Raw genomic sequence first — 20,309 nt, 5'->3', positions numbered from 1 at the left:
GATCACGTGACCAGACTGGATCAGCCTCAAAATAGGTAGGGTTTTAGATCTTTCTTCCACAAGGTAGTTGGCATAGGTGCTAGTTTTGGCCTGGGTGAATCGAGCGGAGGCTGCTTTTACCTGTTAACCACTTGGGCCAGGAGAGGTGTGTGACAGCTGGGCTATCTCTTCCTATTTCTACAGCATAGTTTCAAGATTAGTTTGCTTTAGACTGGAATTCCACATATGGACTTATGGTTTAAGTACAAGAGCACGTAAACTCCTTCAAAGCCCTGGTCAATACATAGAGCACTGTGCCAGCAGGGCCTTTAAGTGCCAAGCCTAAGGTGGGGTGGTCTAATACTAGCCTGTGTAGCAGCTTTGCCAATCCCTTCAGTAGCCCAATAGGACTACCAGAAACGCCCTTGCTTGACATGAGAGAGGTGTTGTCCTAAGGGCAACAGAAGTATCCATTAGTAGCTGCCACCTAGCAACCCTTTAGGGAATTTGCTCCAAGGCAGCCCTGTTATTGCAAAATTTTCATTCTCTGTTGTATATTTTATTGTTATGTACATCTCACTTTGCTATTCTGATTCTGTTGGCATTATCAGTTTCTATGCATCTATTTCTATTCAATGAATTTCAAGTTAAAGCCACCTTCTGTCTGACCATTTTGCCAGTCACGAATCCCGTTGCACTACAGTAGTAACCTGCAAGTAACACAACTACAATTTCCATAATGGCTTCTAAGCTCTGCCTCTTTCTAGATCTTCACACAACAAGCCTGCACATGCATATTGCATGCATATTATATTTGCAGTGGTCATTATGTTAAAATTTTCCAAAACAAATAAGTGCTTTCTTAACAAAATAAAGCGTGGAGACTTATGCCACGTACACGCGACTGGACTTTCCGGCAGACTATGTCCGACGGTCTTCCCGACAGACTTTCCGAATGAATGGACTTGGCCACACAGTATCACACCAAAGTCGGATTCGACTGCGTTGACGTACGACCGGACTAGAATAAGGAAGTTCATAGCCAGTAGCCAATAGCTTCCCTAGTGTCAGTTTTTCATCCGTCAGACTAGCATACAGACAAACTGATTTTTCAACCAGACTTGAGTCCATCTAAAGCAGAGGTCTCAAACTGGTGGCCCTCCAGCTGTTGAAAAACTACAACTCCCATGAGGCATTGCAAGGCGGACAATTACAAGCATGACTCCCTCAGGCAGAGGCATGATGGGACTTGTAGTTCCGCAACAGCTGGAGGGCCACCAGTTTGAGATCCCTGATCTAAAGGATTTGAAACGTTTCATAGTTTCATAGTTAGTAAGGTTGAATAAAGACACCAGTCCATCCAGTTCAACCTGAGCGTCTACAATTGTCTCTATCCCTGTACATTACACACTCACATTGGTCCCTACCCTCAAGGAGCCCACAATCCAAGGTCCCCATTCATATACTAGGGACAATTTTGGACAGAAGCCAATTAACCTACCTGCATGTCTTTGGTTTGTGGGAGGAAACTGGAGTACCCAGAGGAAACCCACGCAGGCACAGGGAGAACATGCAAACTCCAGGCAGGTAGAGTCGTGGTTGGGATTCGAACCAGCGACCCTTCTTACTGCTAGGCGAGAGTGCTAACCACTACACCACTGTGCCACCACGTTCTAAATCTAAAATCTGTCAGATTTTTCGACAGCACAGGTCCGATGAAGCCCACACACGGTTGAATCGTCCGACTAAGGCCGCGTACACACGCGCGGACTGTTCGCCCAACCTTGTTCGTCAAACAGTTTCGGCAAACAGTCCGCTCAAAATTAGCATGGACGGACATGGCCACACACGACGAACGAACAGTTTGCTGAAACCGTGCGCGATGACGTGAACGGCACGTACGACGGGACGAAAAATACGACGTCCTATACACTGCATTATAACTTTCGGCGTGTAAATCCTTTCTGAGCATGCGCGGAACTTAGTTTGACGAACAAGCCTACACACGGGCGGACTGTTCGCTGAAACAAGGTTTCAGCGGACAGTTTTTCGGAAATTCCGTAAAACCTTGTTCGTCAAACTGTCCGCTGAAACTGTCCGCTGAAAGCCCACACACGAGCGGACTGTCCGCCCAAACACTGTTCAGTGGACAAAGTTGGGCGAACAGTCCGCCCGTGTGTACGCGGCCTTATTCATTCCGTCAGACCTTTGTTGTCGAAAAGGCCAGCCATGTGTACAAGGCATTAGTTGAATGAGGGAGTTTGCTTTGAATAAGCTATATAGCATTTTTAGTTTGTGGCGCTCAGATACAATTAAGTTCTGCTTTAAAGTATGAGGCCTGAGACACATGGGCAGAGAAATCGCTGAAGCATTTTTTGCAACAACAAAAAACCCAGCTCTTTATTACACAATAAGTTCATGCACATTGTGGCATTTAGATTCATATTTTGGACCAATGTTTAGCAGATAAATGCCCCAAGCCTGCATTCAGAGTGCAACTTTACAGAAAAGGCCAGCAGTAGCAGCCCCTGTATATCTTTAATGAGGGGTTTCTTTAAAGTACAACTGAAGTTTAACTTTTTTTTTATAGTTCACATATTTTTAATTAATGGTTAAAAAGGGTATGATACATGTGAGCAATGGGTGATGTCATTGCAGGTACAGAACATAGTGAAATGCTTTTGAGAGTGATTTTTCAGTGCAATCATTTGCAATCATTACAATCATTCTGGATGAAGTAGGGAAACATTCCGTTCGCATTGCCAAATGCAATAAGGGAAAGGGCCAGAGAAGGTTTCTCAGAAGTAACTGTAATATCAGAGATCAGGAAGAAAAATTGGTCCCAGTAAGAGCGAAGGGATTTGTAGATTAATTTTTTATTTATTTTTTTACTTAGGTCCCCCACCCTCCTGAGTGCTGTCCACCTGGCCTTATACTTACCTTTAGCCCCAATTCAGCGAACTTCATTGCGTGGCCCCACTTCAAGCTGCATAGCCTTTCATCTGAAAATGGCCATTTCATACTGCTCAAACACACTCAAGCCCTATTCATCCCTTTAGTAAAGCCTCTTGAGGCCGCCATGAGTACAACTTTTCCACAGGAATAAATAGGCTCAGAGCAAAGCCACACGGTGAAGTTCACTGGATCAAGGCTGAAGTATGTATAATTATTAGATACAGTTGCCCTTTAAGGAGGTTAGAATATGATCCTACATAATATCATAGAAAGCATTTAGGGGTACAATAATAATAAAAAGGTTCCTAATGACCTGTCATTTCTGGAAGTTCAAAACCATGCAGGAAATGATTCACTACCAACAACTTGCTAATAAGATGTGACTTCCTGACTGGTCTTTTTCAAGACAGGAGCTATAATTGATATTATAGTATTAAAGATGCCGTTTAAGAGTGCAGTTGGGTGATATGATGAAGCTAATGCAAGATCCTTCGTTTTTCAGCAGCATAGAATATGTTTTACTTACATTATGCAGGCCTCAGGCTCTGCAGGTGACCTGAAAGTTTTTTGAAGTTTTAGGCTGGCAATACGTGGGTCGAATTTCGAAAGAATTTTCTTTAAAAAATCTTATCTAAAAATTTTTGTTTGTATTTTGCACCATTAGTAGCCCACTAATGGTGCAAAATACAAACAAAAATTCTTTGTGCAGCAACAGACGATTTTCGTGCGGCAATCAAATTTGAGTAATTGGACATGTTGGGAAGTTTTTGAAAAATGAATGGTTCTCTAATCAATGATGGGAAAATCGCACGAGAAATGTGATCGAAAAAGAATGCGCATGTGGAAGAAAAGGAAATTCACGTAAAGAAAAGAAGATTCCCAGCCACGAAAATTCTTTTCTGTAGCAACATGAGGTGAAATTGAATGCTTGGTTTTTGAATTTAGAAATCAATGGTGGCACTATGAATTGAATTTTACGATTTTTAAAAGAAAATCCTTTCGAAATTTGACCAGCCTAATGCTGCCTACACACGATCGGATTTTCAAACAACAAATGTTGGATGTGAGCTTGTTGGAGAAAAGTCCGACCGTGTGTATGCTCCATTGAACATTTGTTGTCGGACTTTCCACCAACAAATGTTGGCTAGCAGGTTCTCAAATTTTCCGCCAACAAATTTTTGCTGTCGGACCTTCCGCTCGCGCGTACACAAGTCCATTGCACAAAAGTCCACACATGCTCGGAACAAGTACGAGCCGGGAGCGATCGGTCTTGTAAAACTAGCGTTCCTAATGGAGATATCACATACATCTTGTACGTCACTACGTTCGTAATTGTTGCCCAACATTTGTGTGACCGTGTGTATGCAAGACAAGTTGGAGCCAACATCCTTCAAACAAAAATCCAGTGTTTTGTTGTCGAAAAGTCAGATTGTGTGTACGGGGCATAAGTCTGACCATTGGTCATCAGGTGGGAAACCCCATACTTCTACAGCTGTCAACTGACTTAGTGTAAAAGAGTCTTGGATGATGAATTAGGGAACCATCCACAGCTGCAAACCTGATGTGGAGCTCTGTCAGTGAAACTGTATCCACTGGCACAATTATCGCTTGTTTAAACTTGTGGTTTAGCTGCATTGTTATTGCCGCCCAACGACCCCACCTTAAGCAGCTAAGGCAGCAGATGGAGGTGTTTACATGCCATTGTTGTGGTGCTTTACTTCACGGCCATGGCATAAAATGATTGCTCCTGTCACGCTTAAGTGATTACGGATGCGATACAAACCACCTGCAACTGCGTATAGCGCACCTATTTGCAGCGTACTGGTTCAACAAAAACGGAGTTTAAACAGGCTTTAAGTAAGCGTCACCTTTCTTCTTAAATAGAGAGCCCGGAGCAAAAGTAATAAAAAATACTAAGCGCAGGGCAGGCATGACGGAGTTAATTAGTGGGTGAAGAGACAGAATTTTGTTTTACAGAAAGGGGATGGGAACAGAGCTAGAGGGGGGAGTGGCTTTCTCCGCAGTTCATTCTGGCCACGAGGAGCGAGCTTCCCACCCTTCCTCACTGATCTTTGGGGGGGGTTTTTGTTGTTATTAATCTTTATAATATGCATTTCAGAAAACAGGATGTCGTGGCAGCGGCGTGGTGTTGGTCTTTGCGGGTGAAGGTTAAACCCCAGCTATGGAAGAGTGCGGGACCCATTGGTGGTACGGGGCCCGTGGGTGGTGGTCTAGCTAACAGTGGTTTAGCTAGAAGGCTGTTACCCGGTGCACTGCAGTCAGTGGTTTGTGTCTCTGAGCCAGCAGGTCAGCTGGAGGACTATTTTAGTTTTATGGTACCGCAGTGCCGGAATGGAAATGGTGGTTAGAGTGGTGGGTTTTTTCCTGCAAAGACCAATGGGAGGAGTTAACTGATATTACAGGTTTATACAGTTATGTTAATTGATGTTAATTTATTTGAATATTTAATAATAAAGTTAATTGTTTGCTACGGCCATTATTTACTCCAGATTGGTGTGGTCTCAATTTCTGGGGGGTTATGGGGACGTAGCAGTGGTTAAGGTATATTGGTTACAATAAAGCACAGCCCGCAGACGTGAGCGCAGCGTAGGAGCAGGGCTGGCATGAAGACAGTGGACTGCAGCGATTGGCCGGGGGGCGGAGTCAGCGCAAGGACGTGTGCGCGCTCTACGCCCCGGCGTCAGTGGAAGCTGCGAAGTTCCCACCCTCCCTCCCTTACCTTGGACGGAGTGGTTGTGGTAGAATCTACCGGAGGGGGGGGGGGGGGGGAACAGGCTAACTTGTTTTTTTCTGTTTCAGGTTTGCGGTGTTGGATGTCGTAGCGGTTGGCGGGTGTTGGTCGATGCAGGTACAGGAAGATAACCCCTCCCCACAGAGAAGTTGATGCGGGACCCATTGGAGATATGGGCTCGTTGATGATATGCCATATAGTGAGGGTTGATATGGCTGATGGTGAATGGGTGCACTGCGGTAAAATAGTTTGGTGTCTTTGAGCCAGCACGTCGGCTTGAGGCCTAGTTAAAGGAATATTACCGCAGTGCTTGTTTGGATCGATATGCTAATGGGGTGGAGAGGGGGTGTTTTACTGCAGATGACCAACGCGCTCAGGGTTTGAAGTTAAATTATGTTTTGTTGATATTTTGTTATATGTTAAATTGTTATATTTTGATTAATAAAGAGGCTGCTACGGCCACTAAATACTCCAAAAGAAGGTGTGGTCTCATTTAATGGGAAGGGGCAATTATGGAGTTGGGTGGTTGGTACAGCAGCCGAAGCACGTCAGTCATTCTGTAGTCATGGGATAGTAGCACATCTATTATACGATGGTCAAGGTGCTGATGATCATTGTAGAACAACACTTTTATCATCTCCAAAACATCAAATTTATATACACAGATCACAATCAACAGTAACAATATTGTCACTGACATTTATTTTAAAGTGAGTGTTGCAATCTTTCTAGTGAGCTTATGGGCTATAATGGGCTATGGTATCTTCACTTATTTTAATTTAAAAACTATTTATGGCATTACTAATAGGTGAAGAAAAGAGGATCAGAGCTGCTCTGTGCAAAACCCTTGCACAGAGCAGGTAAGTATAGACATGTTTGTTATTTAAAAAATAAAATAAAAAATCCTTTAGGAGTGTGTCTATGGGAATGTTTGACCATTCTTCCAGAAGCGTATTTGTGAAGTTAGGCTCTGATGTTGGATGAGAAGGCCTGGCTCTCGGTCTCTCGGTATGCTTTGTTCATATTTCATGTCTGAGGTTTAGAAACACTTTAAGATCTCTGCCCGCTTAGTTTTCCTAACTGCTTGCCCATCAGCCATTATACTGCGGCAGGTCGGCTCTCCTGCGCAAACCATCATAGGTGTACATCGGTCTTTGCATAGGAGATAGCTGGCACGTGCCACGTGCCCCGGGTGCGTGCACATGGGTCCGGCGGACACCGCGATTGTGGCGTACAGAGGCAGAACGGGGAACTGCCTATGCAAGGCAATTCCCCTTTCTGCCAGATGACATGTCCGAGATCTTCTGTTCCCAGTGATTAGGAACAGTGATTTCTGTCATGTCCCTGGTAGCCTATCCCCCCTACAATTAGAACACACCCAGGGAACACACTTAACCCCTTGATTGCCCCCTAGTGTTAACTCCTTCCCTGCCAGTGTCATTTTTACATTGATCAGTGCATTTTTGTAGCACTGATCAATATAATAATGTCACTAGTGCCCAAAAAGTATCATTTGAGGTCAGATTTGTCTGCCGCAATGTCGCAGTCGCGCTAAAAATCACAGATTGTCACCATTACCAGTAAAAACAATAAAAAAATAAAATAAAAGTCCCTAAATTTATCCCAGTTTATAGATGCAATAACTTTTGCTCAAACCAATCAATATACGCCTATTGTGATTTTTTTTTAACAAAAATATGTAGAAGAATATATATTGGCCTAAACTGATGAATAGATGAATAAATTATTTTTTATATATTTTTTTTTGGGGGGGAGGGGTATGTATTATAGCAAGAAAGTAACAAAAATAGTTTTTTTCACAATTCTTTCAAAATTGGCGGTCTTTTGTTTATAGCGCAAAAAATAAAAACCGCAGAGGTGACCAAATACCACCAAAAGAAAGCTCTATTTGTGAGGGAAAAAAAGGGCATCAATTTTGTTTGGGTACAGCATCGCACGGCTGCGCAATTGTCAGTTAAATCGACGCAGTGCCACATCGCAAAAAAATGACCTGGTCATTAAGGGGTCAAATCCTTCTGGGGCTGAAGTGGTTAAACAGGGCAAGAACAGCCTTACAAGGAAAACAAAATTAAGAACTACTAGATAAAAAAAAGATTAAAATGATAATCTGTAAATGGTATAAAAATGAAAATAGAAAAAAATTGTAGTGGAGTATTTGGAAAATGGCTGGGTCTGGATTGGTGTTTGGCTCTCGGCAGTATCAAAACTCAGCTTTCTGTCCTTTCTATCTTGTTTAAAAGACTATTGGCCACTGCCTCCATTTAATAGGACCTAATATGTTTCAAAGATCAGCAGTAAAGCAGGTCTGCTACTTGTGGTTCTATTAGCAAGTGGTCCTGTCTTGCGTGCTACAGCATGCGCTGTTCAGAAGTTCACAAGTGCTCGCATAATGTTCGGACGCTGGCTATCTTACCAAACACCTACCCGATGTCTAGATCTGGTATATTTTTTAAATTCTTGGGGACGGAGGGATGCTATGGGGTCAGGAAATAGTGGGGTTATGCATTTAAAGTTTTTTGTGCACTCTTTTTAACATTTTATTACACTTTAAAAGTGCAATATGGTAATGCAAAAAACTATACTATCCCACCTTTGTGTCCCTGGCCAATTTGTACAAAGTTGAGGGCTTTAGATGTGTTGTGGCTCCAACTTCCACTACTCACTGATATTGTTGAATTCATGAAAGGAAGAATTTAGTATTCTAAAGGAACTCATAGAGTTTCTGGTTATAGTATTATTTTGTACATATTGTACTCTGTTGGACTTGTCATCTGTTTCTGAGATCCAATAGATGCTACACTCCTTGAAAAGGAAGCACAAAATCCTTAAACTTGCTTGAAAGGATGCAATTTACACTTCCTTTTCCATTTCATGTACAGTAAAACCTTGGTTTGAGAGTAACTTGGTTTGAGAGCATGTTGCAAGACAAGCACATTTTTTTTATAAATATTGACTTGATATACAAGCAATGTCTTGATATACAAGTAGTGTCTTGTCACAAGTGAGTATAAAAGAGAAGACAGGCCCCTCTAAGTGTAGCAATATGGTTACATTAAGGCGTTTTTCAGGCGCTACAGCGCTAAAAATAGCATCTGAAAAAAAACAGCCACTTTCAATCCAGTGTGAAAGCCGGAAGGCTTTCACACTGGAGCGGTGCGCTGGCAGGACAGTAAAAAAAGTCCTGCTATCAGCATCTTTGGAGCGGTGAAGGAACAGTGTATTCACTGCTCCTCTCCATTGAAATCAATGGGGCAGCGCGGCTATACCGCCAGCAAAGCGCCGCTGCAGTGGCGCTTTGCGGGCGGTTTTAACCCTTTTCCGGTTAAAACCGCCCCGCTAGCGGCCGAATACTGCCGCTAAAACTACGCCGACACTTACCCCTTTTTTGCAGATTTTCCCTTACTTTCTGTTTTTTAAAACCCTTGTCACTATGACAGTAAGTGAGGAGAAATAGAGCCCCAGACAACAGTAAAAACACAACAAGGCTGGTATTCCTCCCTAAATTCATAACAAAAACATTTGCAGAAGGGTTGTATTGCAGAAAAAAATTATCCACAATTTCTGTATGAAACATATGATTAATCTTAAAATTGCCCATCACTTTGTAATAGTCATAATACAGAAACAAAGAAGTGCAAGACTATATAGTCGCCATGCAGGGCCGGATTAACATAGGGGCTATTGGAGCTGCAGCTCCAGGCCCCTTTCTCAAGATAGGCCCATTTGCCCAAAAAAAAAAAAAAAAAAAAAAAAAGAAAAGAAAAAAAGATTGACTTCAAGGATTGTAGCTCAACGATCAGGAGTCACAGAGACCCCATATTTGGGGGGTAGGTAGCTAAAGACCCACTCCAGCACTGGTTAAAATATGGGGCTGCTATCATCTATGGTTCTGGAGATTCGGGGCTCCTTGCGCAGCCTGTCAGAAGCTACATACAGAGCGGCTGTATATATACAAGCTGGAACACTCTGCAGCAGACTGAGAGGATGAACTCACAGTGCTTATAATAATTATTTGTAGATTACTTATAATAATTAACCCCTTGCCACCCAGGCCCATTCTGAGACTTCTCTCCTACATGTAAAAATCATCATTTTTTTATGCTAGAAAATACTCAGAACCCTAAAGCATTATATATTGTTTTAGCAGAGACCCTATGGAATAAAATGGTGGTCTTTGCAACTTTTTATGTTACACGATATTTGCGCAGCAATTTTTCAGACTTTTTTGGAAAGAAACTGTTTCATTCATAAAAAAAACTAAAGTTAGCACAATTTTTTACAGGTTACATGTTCAGAGTTACAGAGGAGGTCTAGTGCTAGAATTATTGCTCTCGTCTAACGATGGTGGCGTATGTAACCTGTGTGTATCTGCTCTGATACTAACCAGTGCCTACCCAGGGACTGACTAGTATCTCTCCTCAGCCTGTCCCCACACACCCTCTCACCCGCTGACCTGTGAATGAGGCAATCACTCCCGCAGTGTTATTGTGTTCTGCCAGTGAATACAATGATTAGTGTTGCTAACTATAGCTGGCAGCACTGATTGTTTTGGGGAAAACCTGACAGGCTGGTTGTACTCAAGTCGGTTAATAGGTTGACTTGTGTAAAACCAGCTAGCCCATACATAGATCGACTATGGCTGGTCTCTGCTTAATTGGTGTCATATCAATCCATGTATGGCCCGCTTAACCACTACACCGTCCCTAAACATCATTCCACAAACCTTTACATTTTTCCTTCCCAGATTACTTCATCCTCCTCTCCTATACATAGTACACACTGTCATACTCTGCACACTTCTCTCCTATACATAGTGCCCACTGTCATACTCTCCACACTTCTCTCCTATACATAGTGCCCACTGTCATACTCTCCACACTTGTCTCCTATACATAACGCCCACTGTCATATCCTACACACTCCTCTCCTGTACATACTACTCACTGTCATACCCTCCACACTTCTCTCCTATACATAACACTCACTGTCATATCCTACACACTCCTCTCCTGTACATGGTGCCCACTGTCATACACTTCTCTCCTGTACATAGTGCCCACTGTCGTACCCTCCACACTCCTCTCCTATACATAGTGCCCACCGTCATACCCTCCACACTCCTCTGCTGTACATACAGCTTACTGTCATACCCTCCACACTCCTCTCCTATACATAGTGCCCACTGTCATACCTCCAACACTTCTCTCCTATACATAGTGCCCACTGTCATACCCTCCACACTCCTCTCCTGTACATACTACTCACTGTCATACCCTCCATACTCCTCTCCTATTCATAGTGCCCATCATCATACCCTCCCTCCACACTCCTTTCCTGTAATTACTGCTTACTGTCCTACTCTCCACACATCTCTCCTGTACATATTGCTCAGTGTCATACCCTTCACACTCTTCTCTTATACATAGTGCCCACTGTCATACTCTTCACACTCCTCTCCTGTACATAGTGCCTTCTGCCATACCCTCTGCACTCCTCTCCTGTACATAGTGCCCACTGTTAGACCCTCCACATTCCTCTCCCTCACCTGCACATACTTCCCACTTTTATACCATCCATACTCCTCCCCTATGCCTCCTACCCACAAAAACTGTTCTTTAAAATTATACTGAATATCCTCAATATTACCAGCTCTAGAATGGGCACTTTTGTCAGTTCAAATAAAGGGAATCTCACAGTGCTCATATTTGTTCTGCCCCATTATTAGTACTTATTTAATTTTGTAATTACTATTGTGATGTATACAGGAACATAGGGGATGTCAGCTACTCTAAATATAGCACTTGTAAAAAAAGCTTCCCTGAAATTATTTTTGAAATGTTGACAACTATGCACCTAGACACTGCCCAAGGGCCACAGGGTCAGTAGGGGCCCCAGGAGAGGCTCCTGTAATATTAAAGCAGTAGTAAACTTTTCTAACATTACTACTTTTTAGAGGCCCTGGGGTAGGTTATGCCATAATGTACAAGTATGCCCAGCATAATAGCACATTAGGGCACACTTAAATTGTCAGACTGAGCCCTCCAGTGCTGTGCTGTGATCAATCCGGCAGGGCCCCAGGCACTTCCATCTTCACCCGGTCTTCCTTCTGGTTTCTGTGCCTTCGGTCACTTGCCTTGGTCAGGCTGCGTTGATGTCATTCCCACACATGCTCATGTGCATCCTCTCTCTCCCATCCCCCCCTTTCTCTCTCATCCTCCCTCCCTTACCCCTCACATCTCTTTCATCCCCTTTCTCTCTCTCTCTCTTTCTCTCATCATCCCCCTCTCTCTTTAATTGAATTTGTTATAACAAAAAATAGTTTGCATTTTTATTTATTTATTATTTATAAAAGGCCCCACCAGAATCCTCAGCACCAGGCCCATGATGTTCTTAATCTGGCCCTGTCGCCATGCCTCTATGCTATGTGATTAGACTAAAATTCCTGAGATCTTACCGTAACAAATGAATGTTCCTTTAGTTTGTACTGTATTTCTCTTATCGTTTCCATAGAATCTGAAAATCGATCAGTTCTTGTCCAGTGAACAATCACAGATTTCCCACGTTTTTCCATTGATATGTTTTTCAAGTCTGGTGGGTCCAGCTTTACTAATATATAGAGGGGACAATTTTCAATGTTATTATTCAGTTTTTTTTCTTGCAAAATATTCATCATGCCTAATACAGTGCTAATATACTGTACTGTATGTATCCTATGAAATTTGTGAGCTCAGAAAACTAATTTTCACTAGAAACCATTAATGACTTGAACAGACGTGAAAACTACAAAAATGTAATAAAAAAATTACTACATTTTAAAGCGGAAGTAAGCCCATCCATAAAACAGTTTCATTTCCAGGACATGCCGGAAATGTAACACTCCCATTGGTTGTGCTCTCAATCAAACTGTTAAACCATCCAATGGCTGGTGTCATGACTGATCACATGTGCAGCATCATGGTAGTTTTATATTAACCATTTAACGACCGCCGCATGCCATTGTACGTCATTACAATGGCATGTACAGGCACAAGCACGTACATGTACGTGCTTGCCTTCCAGCGGGTGGGGGGTCCGAGCGGACCCCCTCCCGCTGGATGCGGTGGTCCGGTTCGCTTCAGGAGCGATCCGGGATGAGGGGATGGCCGTTGGTTTCTGGCCATCCCCTCTCGATCGCTCCTGGCGAATGAGAAGCTTCCTCCCACTGTGTATTGTATACACAGGCAGGGAGGAAGTGATGTCATTCTCCTCGGGGCGGTCTTATTGACCGGACTATGAGGAGAGGACACAGTAAGTCTGCACCAAGCACTACACTGACACTAACTAACACAGAGGCACACAAACCCCCCCCCCCCCGATCACCCCCCCGATGTCCCCCCGCCCCCCCCCCCCCCAGTCACAGTGTCACTGATTGCAGTGATCATTTATTTACTGATCACTGCATTCAGTGTCAGTTGTAAAAGTAAAAAGTGTCAGGGCAGTTAGTGTTAGGTCCAGGGTAGCCCCCTACCACCCCCCAATAAAGATTTAACCCCCTGATTGCCCTTAGAGTTAACCCTTTCCCCCCCTTTTGCCAGTGTCACTAAGCGATCATTTTTCAGTGTCGCTAGTGTTGCTAGGTAGCTAGTTATTTTTTTAGGTTCACCGCTAGGTTTTTATAGCGCTAGGTACCCCGATATACTACTCAATAACGGTTTTAACCCCCTGATTGCCCCTAGTTAACCCTTTCACCCCCCTTTGCCAGTGTCACTAAGCGATCATTTTTCTGATCGCTGCATTAGTGTCGCTAGGTAGCTAGTTATTTTTTTAGGTTCACCGCCAGGTTTTTATAGCGCTAGGTACCCCGATATACTACCCAATAATGGTTTTAACCCCCTGATTGCCCCTAGTTAACCCTTTCACCCCCTTTTGCCAGTGTCACTAAGCGATAATTTTTCTGATCGCTGAATTAGTGTCACTAGTGTCGCTAGGTAGCTAGTTATTTTTTTAGGTTCACCGCCAGGTTTTTATAGCGCTAGGTACCCCCATATACTACCCAATAATGGTTTTAACCCCCTGATTGCCCCTAGTTAACCCTTTCAACAGCGATCACCGTATAAGTGTCACTGGTGACGCTGGTTAGCCAGTTAGTTATTTAGGTTCCCCGTCAGGTTTTTATATAGCGCCAGGGACCCCCATATACTACCTAATAAAAATTTGAACCCCCTGATTGCCCCTAGTTAACCCTTTCACCAGTGATCACCGTATAAGTGTTACGGGTGACTCTGGTTAGTTAGTTTGCTTTTTATAGCATCAAAGCACCCACCATTTATTACCCAATAAAGGTTTAACCCCCTGATCACCCGGCGGGTGATATCAATTAGGTTATAGTTTAGGGTCTGAGTCGCCCCAGGCAGCGCTAGGCTAGTGCCAGTACCGCTAACACCCACGCGCAAAGCATACACCTCCCGTAGTGGTATAGAATCTGAACAGATCAATGTCTGATCTGATCAGATCTATACTAGCGTCCCCAGCAGTTTAGGGTTCCAAAAAACGCATTGTTAGCGGGATCAGCCCAGATACCTGCTAGCACCTGCGTTTTGTCCCTCCGCCCAGCCCACCCAAGTGCAGTATCGATCGATCGCTGTCACTTACAAAACACTAAACACATAACTGCAGCGATCGCAGAGTCAGGCCTGATCCCTGCGATCGCTAACTGTTTTTTTTGGTAGCGTTTTATATTTAAATCCGGAAGGCAGTGCTTGGTTTTCGGGGTCCCATACGTGGCTAGGCTCTCAAAAAGTCCCCCACATGTGGTATCCCCATACTCGGGAGAAGCAGCAGAATTTATTTTGGGGTGTAATTTGACTTATGCCCATAGCATGTGTGAGCAATATATCATTTAGTGACAACTTTGTGCAAAAAAAAAAAAATAATAATATTCCTGCAACTTATGGCAAAATATAAAATATTTCATGGACTCAACATGCCTCTCAGTAAATAGCTTGGGGTGTCTACTTTCCAAAATGGGGTCATTTGGGGGGGTTTTGTGTTATTTTGGCATTTTATGGCCTTCGAAACTGTGATAGGTAGTGAGGAGTGAAATCAAAAATTTGCACCCTTAGAAAACCTGAAGGCAGTGATTGGTTTTCGGGGTGCCGTACGCAGCTAGACTCCCAAAAAGTCCCACATATGTGGTATCCCCGTACTCAGGAGAAGCAGCAGAATATATTTTGGGGTGCAATTCCACATATAACTATGGCATGTGTGAGTAATATATCATTTAGTGACAACTTTTTGTAAACTTTTTTTTTTTTTGTGTCATTATTCAATCACTTGGGACAAAAAAAAATATTCAATGGGCTCAACATGCCCCTCGGCAATTTCCTTGGGGTGTCTACTTTCCAAAATGGGGTAATTTGGGGGGGTTTTGTGTTATTTTGGCATTTTTTGGCTTTCGAAACTGTGATAGGTAGTGAGGAGTGAAATCAAAAATTTGCACCCTTAGAAATCCTGAAGGCAGTGATTGGATTTCGGGGTGCCGTACGCGGCTATACTCCCAAAAAGTCCCACATATGTGGTATCCCCGTACTCAGGAGAAGCAGCAGAATATATTTTGGGGTGCAATTCCACATATAACTATGGCATCTGTGAGCAATATATCATTTAGTGACAACTTTTTGTAAACTTTTTTTTTTTTTTGTGTCATTATTCAATCACTTGGGACAAAAAAAAAAAAATATATTCATTGGGCTCAACATGCCCTTCAGCAATTTCCTTGGGGTGTCTACTTTGCAAAATGGGGTCATTTGGGGGGGGGGGGGGGTTTGTACTGCCCTGCCATTTTAGCACCTCAAGAAATGAGAGGCAGTCATAAATTAAAAGCTGTGTAAATTCCAGAAAATGTACTCTAGTTTGTAGACGCTATAACTTTTGCGCAAACCAATAAATATACGCTTATTGACATTTTTTTTACTAAAGACATGTGGCTGAATAAATTTTGCCCTAAATGTATGGCTAAAATTGAGTTTATTCGATTTTTCTTATAACAAAAAGTAGAAAATATATTTTTTTCTCCATATTTTTTTCTCCAAATTTTCGGTCTTTTTCCATTTATATCGCAAAAAATAAAAATCGCAGAGGCAATCAAATACCATCAAAAGAAAGCTCTATTTGTGGGAAGAAAAGGACGCAAATTTCGTTTGGGTACAACATTGCATGACCGCGCAATTACCAGTTAAACCAGTGCAGTGCAAAATTGTAAAAAAGACATCTGGTCCTTAGGCTGAAAATTGGTCCGGGGCTAAAGTGGTTAAACAGAGGCAAAGATGGCAGCTTCCTTGGCTGAAAACGATAGGGGGGTTTACTTACATTTTAAGCCAAGTGTACAAGATGAAAAATGTACTTACCAAAATGTAGTGGCTGTATCTAAAATTGTATTGAGGAAAAATGGGGAAATAGAGTGTAGGGAATATGGGTTGGTGTTTTTGTGCTCCCTGTTTCTACACTTTTGTTTTATCTTTTTATATATATACAGTGCACTGAAATGTCCCCTGTTAAGCTTGTACACCTTTCTCCCCCCACCCTTCCAGCACCCAACCCTCCCCCTACTCCTACCCTTCTCTTCTCTGTAAGTAGGGGAACCAGTGGACAGAGAGAGAATGTTCCTTAATGTTCCTCCTCCATTTCCTGTTGCCTGATCCTCCCTTTGCATTATCCAATGGTGGGCAGCTGTCAGCTGTGAGAAACTGGTCAGGTGCCTAAAGCACCACATAACATGTCTGCAAAGAAGACTAAGGGGATGGTGTCACTTATTCAAACATGCTCATAGATCACCATTCTTGCAACCTACTCTAAGGATTACAAAATTGAGCAGTCAACCAGCAGCTACTGCTGGAAAGGGGGACACCAACCTCCCTAAGCCTGGCCCTCAACTTGTAGCATGACAAGTAATTATTTACAGCTCATTGTTTCTGGTAAAACCTCTGTAGCATATGCCACTGTAGCGCTACCCCCATGAGGGCCTCTTAAAGGATTTGTACCCTATTGGTTGCCCCGACCCTGCAAGTCCTCTGACACCTCTGACACCCTAGGTTCTGACATTCTTGTTGTGACCAAAAACACTTAGAGACACACACAATCAAGTGAAACAGTTGAATCTTGTTTACTAAGTTATTAAGATCATTAGAATCCAGTGACATAAACGTGTCACTTGAACAAATTTTACTATGACAAATAACCCTGATGGCAGAACAGTCAAAAAGAAACAATAACTGATTGCAATATTTATTGAACACTTACACAAGATCAACAGACTCTGTTTCAGTTGAGATCTATGGGTATAGGCTGAAGAAGGGCAGGGGAATGACTCTGTTTATGTCAGACCACTCCTCTCTATATCCCAGCACCATAGTCCCAAGAACCATATGGATATGGTATTCAATTCAGTTTAAACAATATGACCCTTCAGTCTTAAAACTTGCTCTTTCGGGGATTAGAGATCTGAGGGTAAGCTTGGGCCTTCGCGGCGCCAATGGCACTCATCCCTATACCATATGGATACGGTATTCAATTCAGTTAAAATAATTTGACCCTTAAGTCTTAAAACTTGCTCTTTCAGTGAGTAGAGACCTGAGTGTAAGCTTGGGCCTTCACGGCGCCAATGGCACTTATCCCTTTTGGGGGGATATGTTGTAGTCTCTCAAAAAGAGAAGATGCCTTGTGTCTTCAGCTAGCTCTTTAATGATTCACTTGAAGCGGTTTGACAAGCAGGATGATATAGAGTAGGCTTGCAGTGTCTGGGTGAGTAGGGTGAACACTGTGGCTGCTCAGCTGAAAGTAAGTCTAGCACAAAGTTCTCTTACAGATTACTCAGAGAAACAACTACGTTGTCTGCATGCAGTGTCCCTTTGTCGTAGAGAAAAATGGGCAGGTGCCCACTCACCCATCTTAGCGATCTTCCATTATAAGAAGTGGTGTGATTGCTCCACAGCAGGCCTCTGCAGAGCCTGGCTCAAGGAGTGATGCTCAACCTTGTGTTGAGCTGAGCTACAGCCCAGCAGGATCTGGTGCAGATATGACAAGAGTGGCTTCCAGGCTGCCGCTGGATGACCAGAGCTGGCTGGCAGTGGATGCTACTGTAAGAATTTGTGATGACTCTCTTTCTCCCTGTAGCACTCGGCTACAGCACAGACTAACACCGGGTCACTTACTTTTAGATCCAGGCCAGGGTCCCAAGAGAGTCACCCGGCCCCCACACAGGCTTTTTATCACTTTTTCCAGCATTCTGCTCTCTTCTACAGCCGCCTAGTACTTGCAGTCCAAAACAGTCTGACTGGGATGCAAGCCCTGGCTCTTCAGACTACACGTCCCAAGATGCTTTTCTTCACTCCCTGAAATTTTTCACTCTGCTGGCAGGATGTGATGAAATAAAGTCTAAACCTAGCACTAGAGGGGAACAGCCTCACTACAGCATAGGCTGCAAAATGTCTCCTGATAAAGCAGGCAATATTAGCTAGCTCCTGGCTACACAACATAGAATTGAAGCACGTGGGATGTCAAACATCTGTTGGTGGCAGTTAATTAAAGTCACTGAATTCCACTGTGTAAGGTGTGGCAAGGTAGGAGCAGTAAAGACATTTGTAAACCCTCCTGGTCTAGTGTACCAGGTCGTGCAATCCTGATTACTTGCCTTGAAATTGCTGAACAAACAAGTTGAAGCCATCGGCCAGGAAAGGCACATGTGTAATCTTCTCCACGTGTAGGGCAGCCAGCAAGTTTGAACTGTTTTCCCATATAACCTTGTCTCGCTAATGGTGACAAGGGACAACCACTTCTCATTCTGGGCCTGCAGAGTCACCAACAGCTCGTACCCAGGCAGATGATCTATATGTTTGGTTTGAGAAGTAGCATAGGCCCTTGTTGCGCTTGTGAGGGCTCACAGGTAATTACATAGAGGAGATGTTGCTGGAGATGCAGTCAAGGGATGAGGACAAGGACAATGTAGGTGTTGAGCTGGTATAATTTACCATTAAATGAAGCAGCTCCAGTGGTATTCTCCTTGCTACATACTTCCTTTAAGCCAAAAGCTTCACCCAGTGTGCAGTGAATGATATATACTGCCTTGCCCGTGTTTGATTGATCAGGCGTTGGTGGTCATGTGGGACCTGCCCCTAAAATATTGTTCTGGTGACAGGGACATGTTTTATTCCAAGTGTTCGTGGAGAGCCAGGACAGCCATATGGGAAAAATATTGGAGACTGGGTATCTGCTACTGTGGTGCTTTTCAGACCATGAACCAGAGGAAGGGGGCTGTTTCCATTAACTGTTATTGGGTAGTAGTTGCAGTAGAAGAAACCTAGCTAAAATCTGGTAACAATTGAGGAGGGACTTTCCATAGTAGCTGGGTTTTCTAGAGAAGCTGCCATTCGGCTCCTGCCTGAATGCCCATACGCTGGTTCTGACAGGAAAGGGCCTCCAACCTGGCAGCCCAGCTACCTCTGCCTCATTAGGTGTGTATTATCTGAGCTGCTGAGAGAGGGAAGCAGAGGAACTTATTTTCCCTGTACATGTCCAGGAACCCAGGAAGTTTGAAAAAATTTGTTAAAGGAGCATGCACCTGTTCCTGATCATGATAGGCAAACGGGCACTTTGGTACAATAATACTGCTTTTAAAAAATGGGTGAAATTGTTTTCTTGCTTGTGGCCAATGTACAATAATTATTGTACAATAAAAGTCACTGCATTCATTTTTGAGTCAAATGAACCATTGCATAATTCATACTTGGATTTACTGAAAAAGCCAAATCCTTTCATAATCTTTTGAAAAGTAAAGGTTATGATGTACTTAGTCCATGGGGGGAAGGGGGAGGGCAGAAAGAAGCTCTTAAAGTGTAGTTCCATGTTTGCAGCCAAATTGGGATAATATTTACTCTATATGTGTTCCCAGCAGGGCCAGATCTAGCCCGAACTAGGCCAAAGGAAGCACACGGTCTACACAGACTTTGCTGTGCTACACACTACAACACAGACGAAGCAGATAAATTTATGGAGGAGGTTCCTCCGCACTTTTTCTCTCTCCTCACCCCCTCAGACTGTCCTAAAAAACCGCTCCTTCTCTGTGATTGTGACAGAAATGCAGGTCTATATTAATAATAGGCTAAAGGCTAGAAAAGTAGGGAACCTACTAGGCATCCAACTAAACCAGCTCCTGTAAATTGTGTAGCAGTATACTACTATAAAGAATGAGCACTCTCTAGTCCTTTGCCAATATCAGGATATCATCTCAATAATTAAATGCTTTTGACCCTCAAACTCTCTATTAGTGATAAAAGGACCTTCATAAAGGTTCTTGGGATATAGACAGGTCATCGACAGGCACTAGAAATGAAAACAACAACGGGCTACTGTGAAATGAAGATATTTTTTTAATTCCTGATGTACTGGAATATTAAGATATGTGTCCGCTAAATTTATGGACAGCATCCACCCTTAAAGGTTGGTCATTAGTAGGATTAATTGAAGAGTCTTCATTTTGAATGACTACTTGGATATATTTGTTTTGCCCCTTCAGGTTTAGGATGACCTCACATCCCCCGTTTTCTTTATTACCAGGAACAATGTGAAG

General features: G+C 43.2%; 1 protein-coding gene across 1 annotated transcript in view; it reads right to left on the bottom strand.

Moving 5' to 3' along the window:
- IL12RB1 (interleukin 12 receptor subunit beta 1) overlaps nucleotides 1-20,309 on the bottom strand; it is a 168,743-nt gene that overhangs the window by 96,552 nt on the left and 51,882 nt on the right. Inside the window, exon 4 of the mRNA XM_077476343.1 lies at nucleotides 12,162-12,313. Within this exon, the coding sequence (XP_077332469.1) occupies nucleotides 12,162-12,313 (152 nt within the window). The remainder of the gene's footprint in view (nucleotides 1-12,161; nucleotides 12,314-20,309) is intronic.

The sequence above is a fragment of the Lithobates pipiens genome, unplaced genomic scaffold, assembly GCF_037356315.1.
Source record: "Lithobates pipiens isolate NorthernLeopardFrog02 unplaced genomic scaffold, aLitPip1_a1.2 Scaffold_13, whole genome shotgun sequence".
Taxonomy (NCBI): Eukaryota; Metazoa; Chordata; class Amphibia; order Anura; family Ranidae; genus Lithobates; species Lithobates pipiens.
This window is presented reverse-complemented; position numbering and strand designations above follow the sequence as displayed.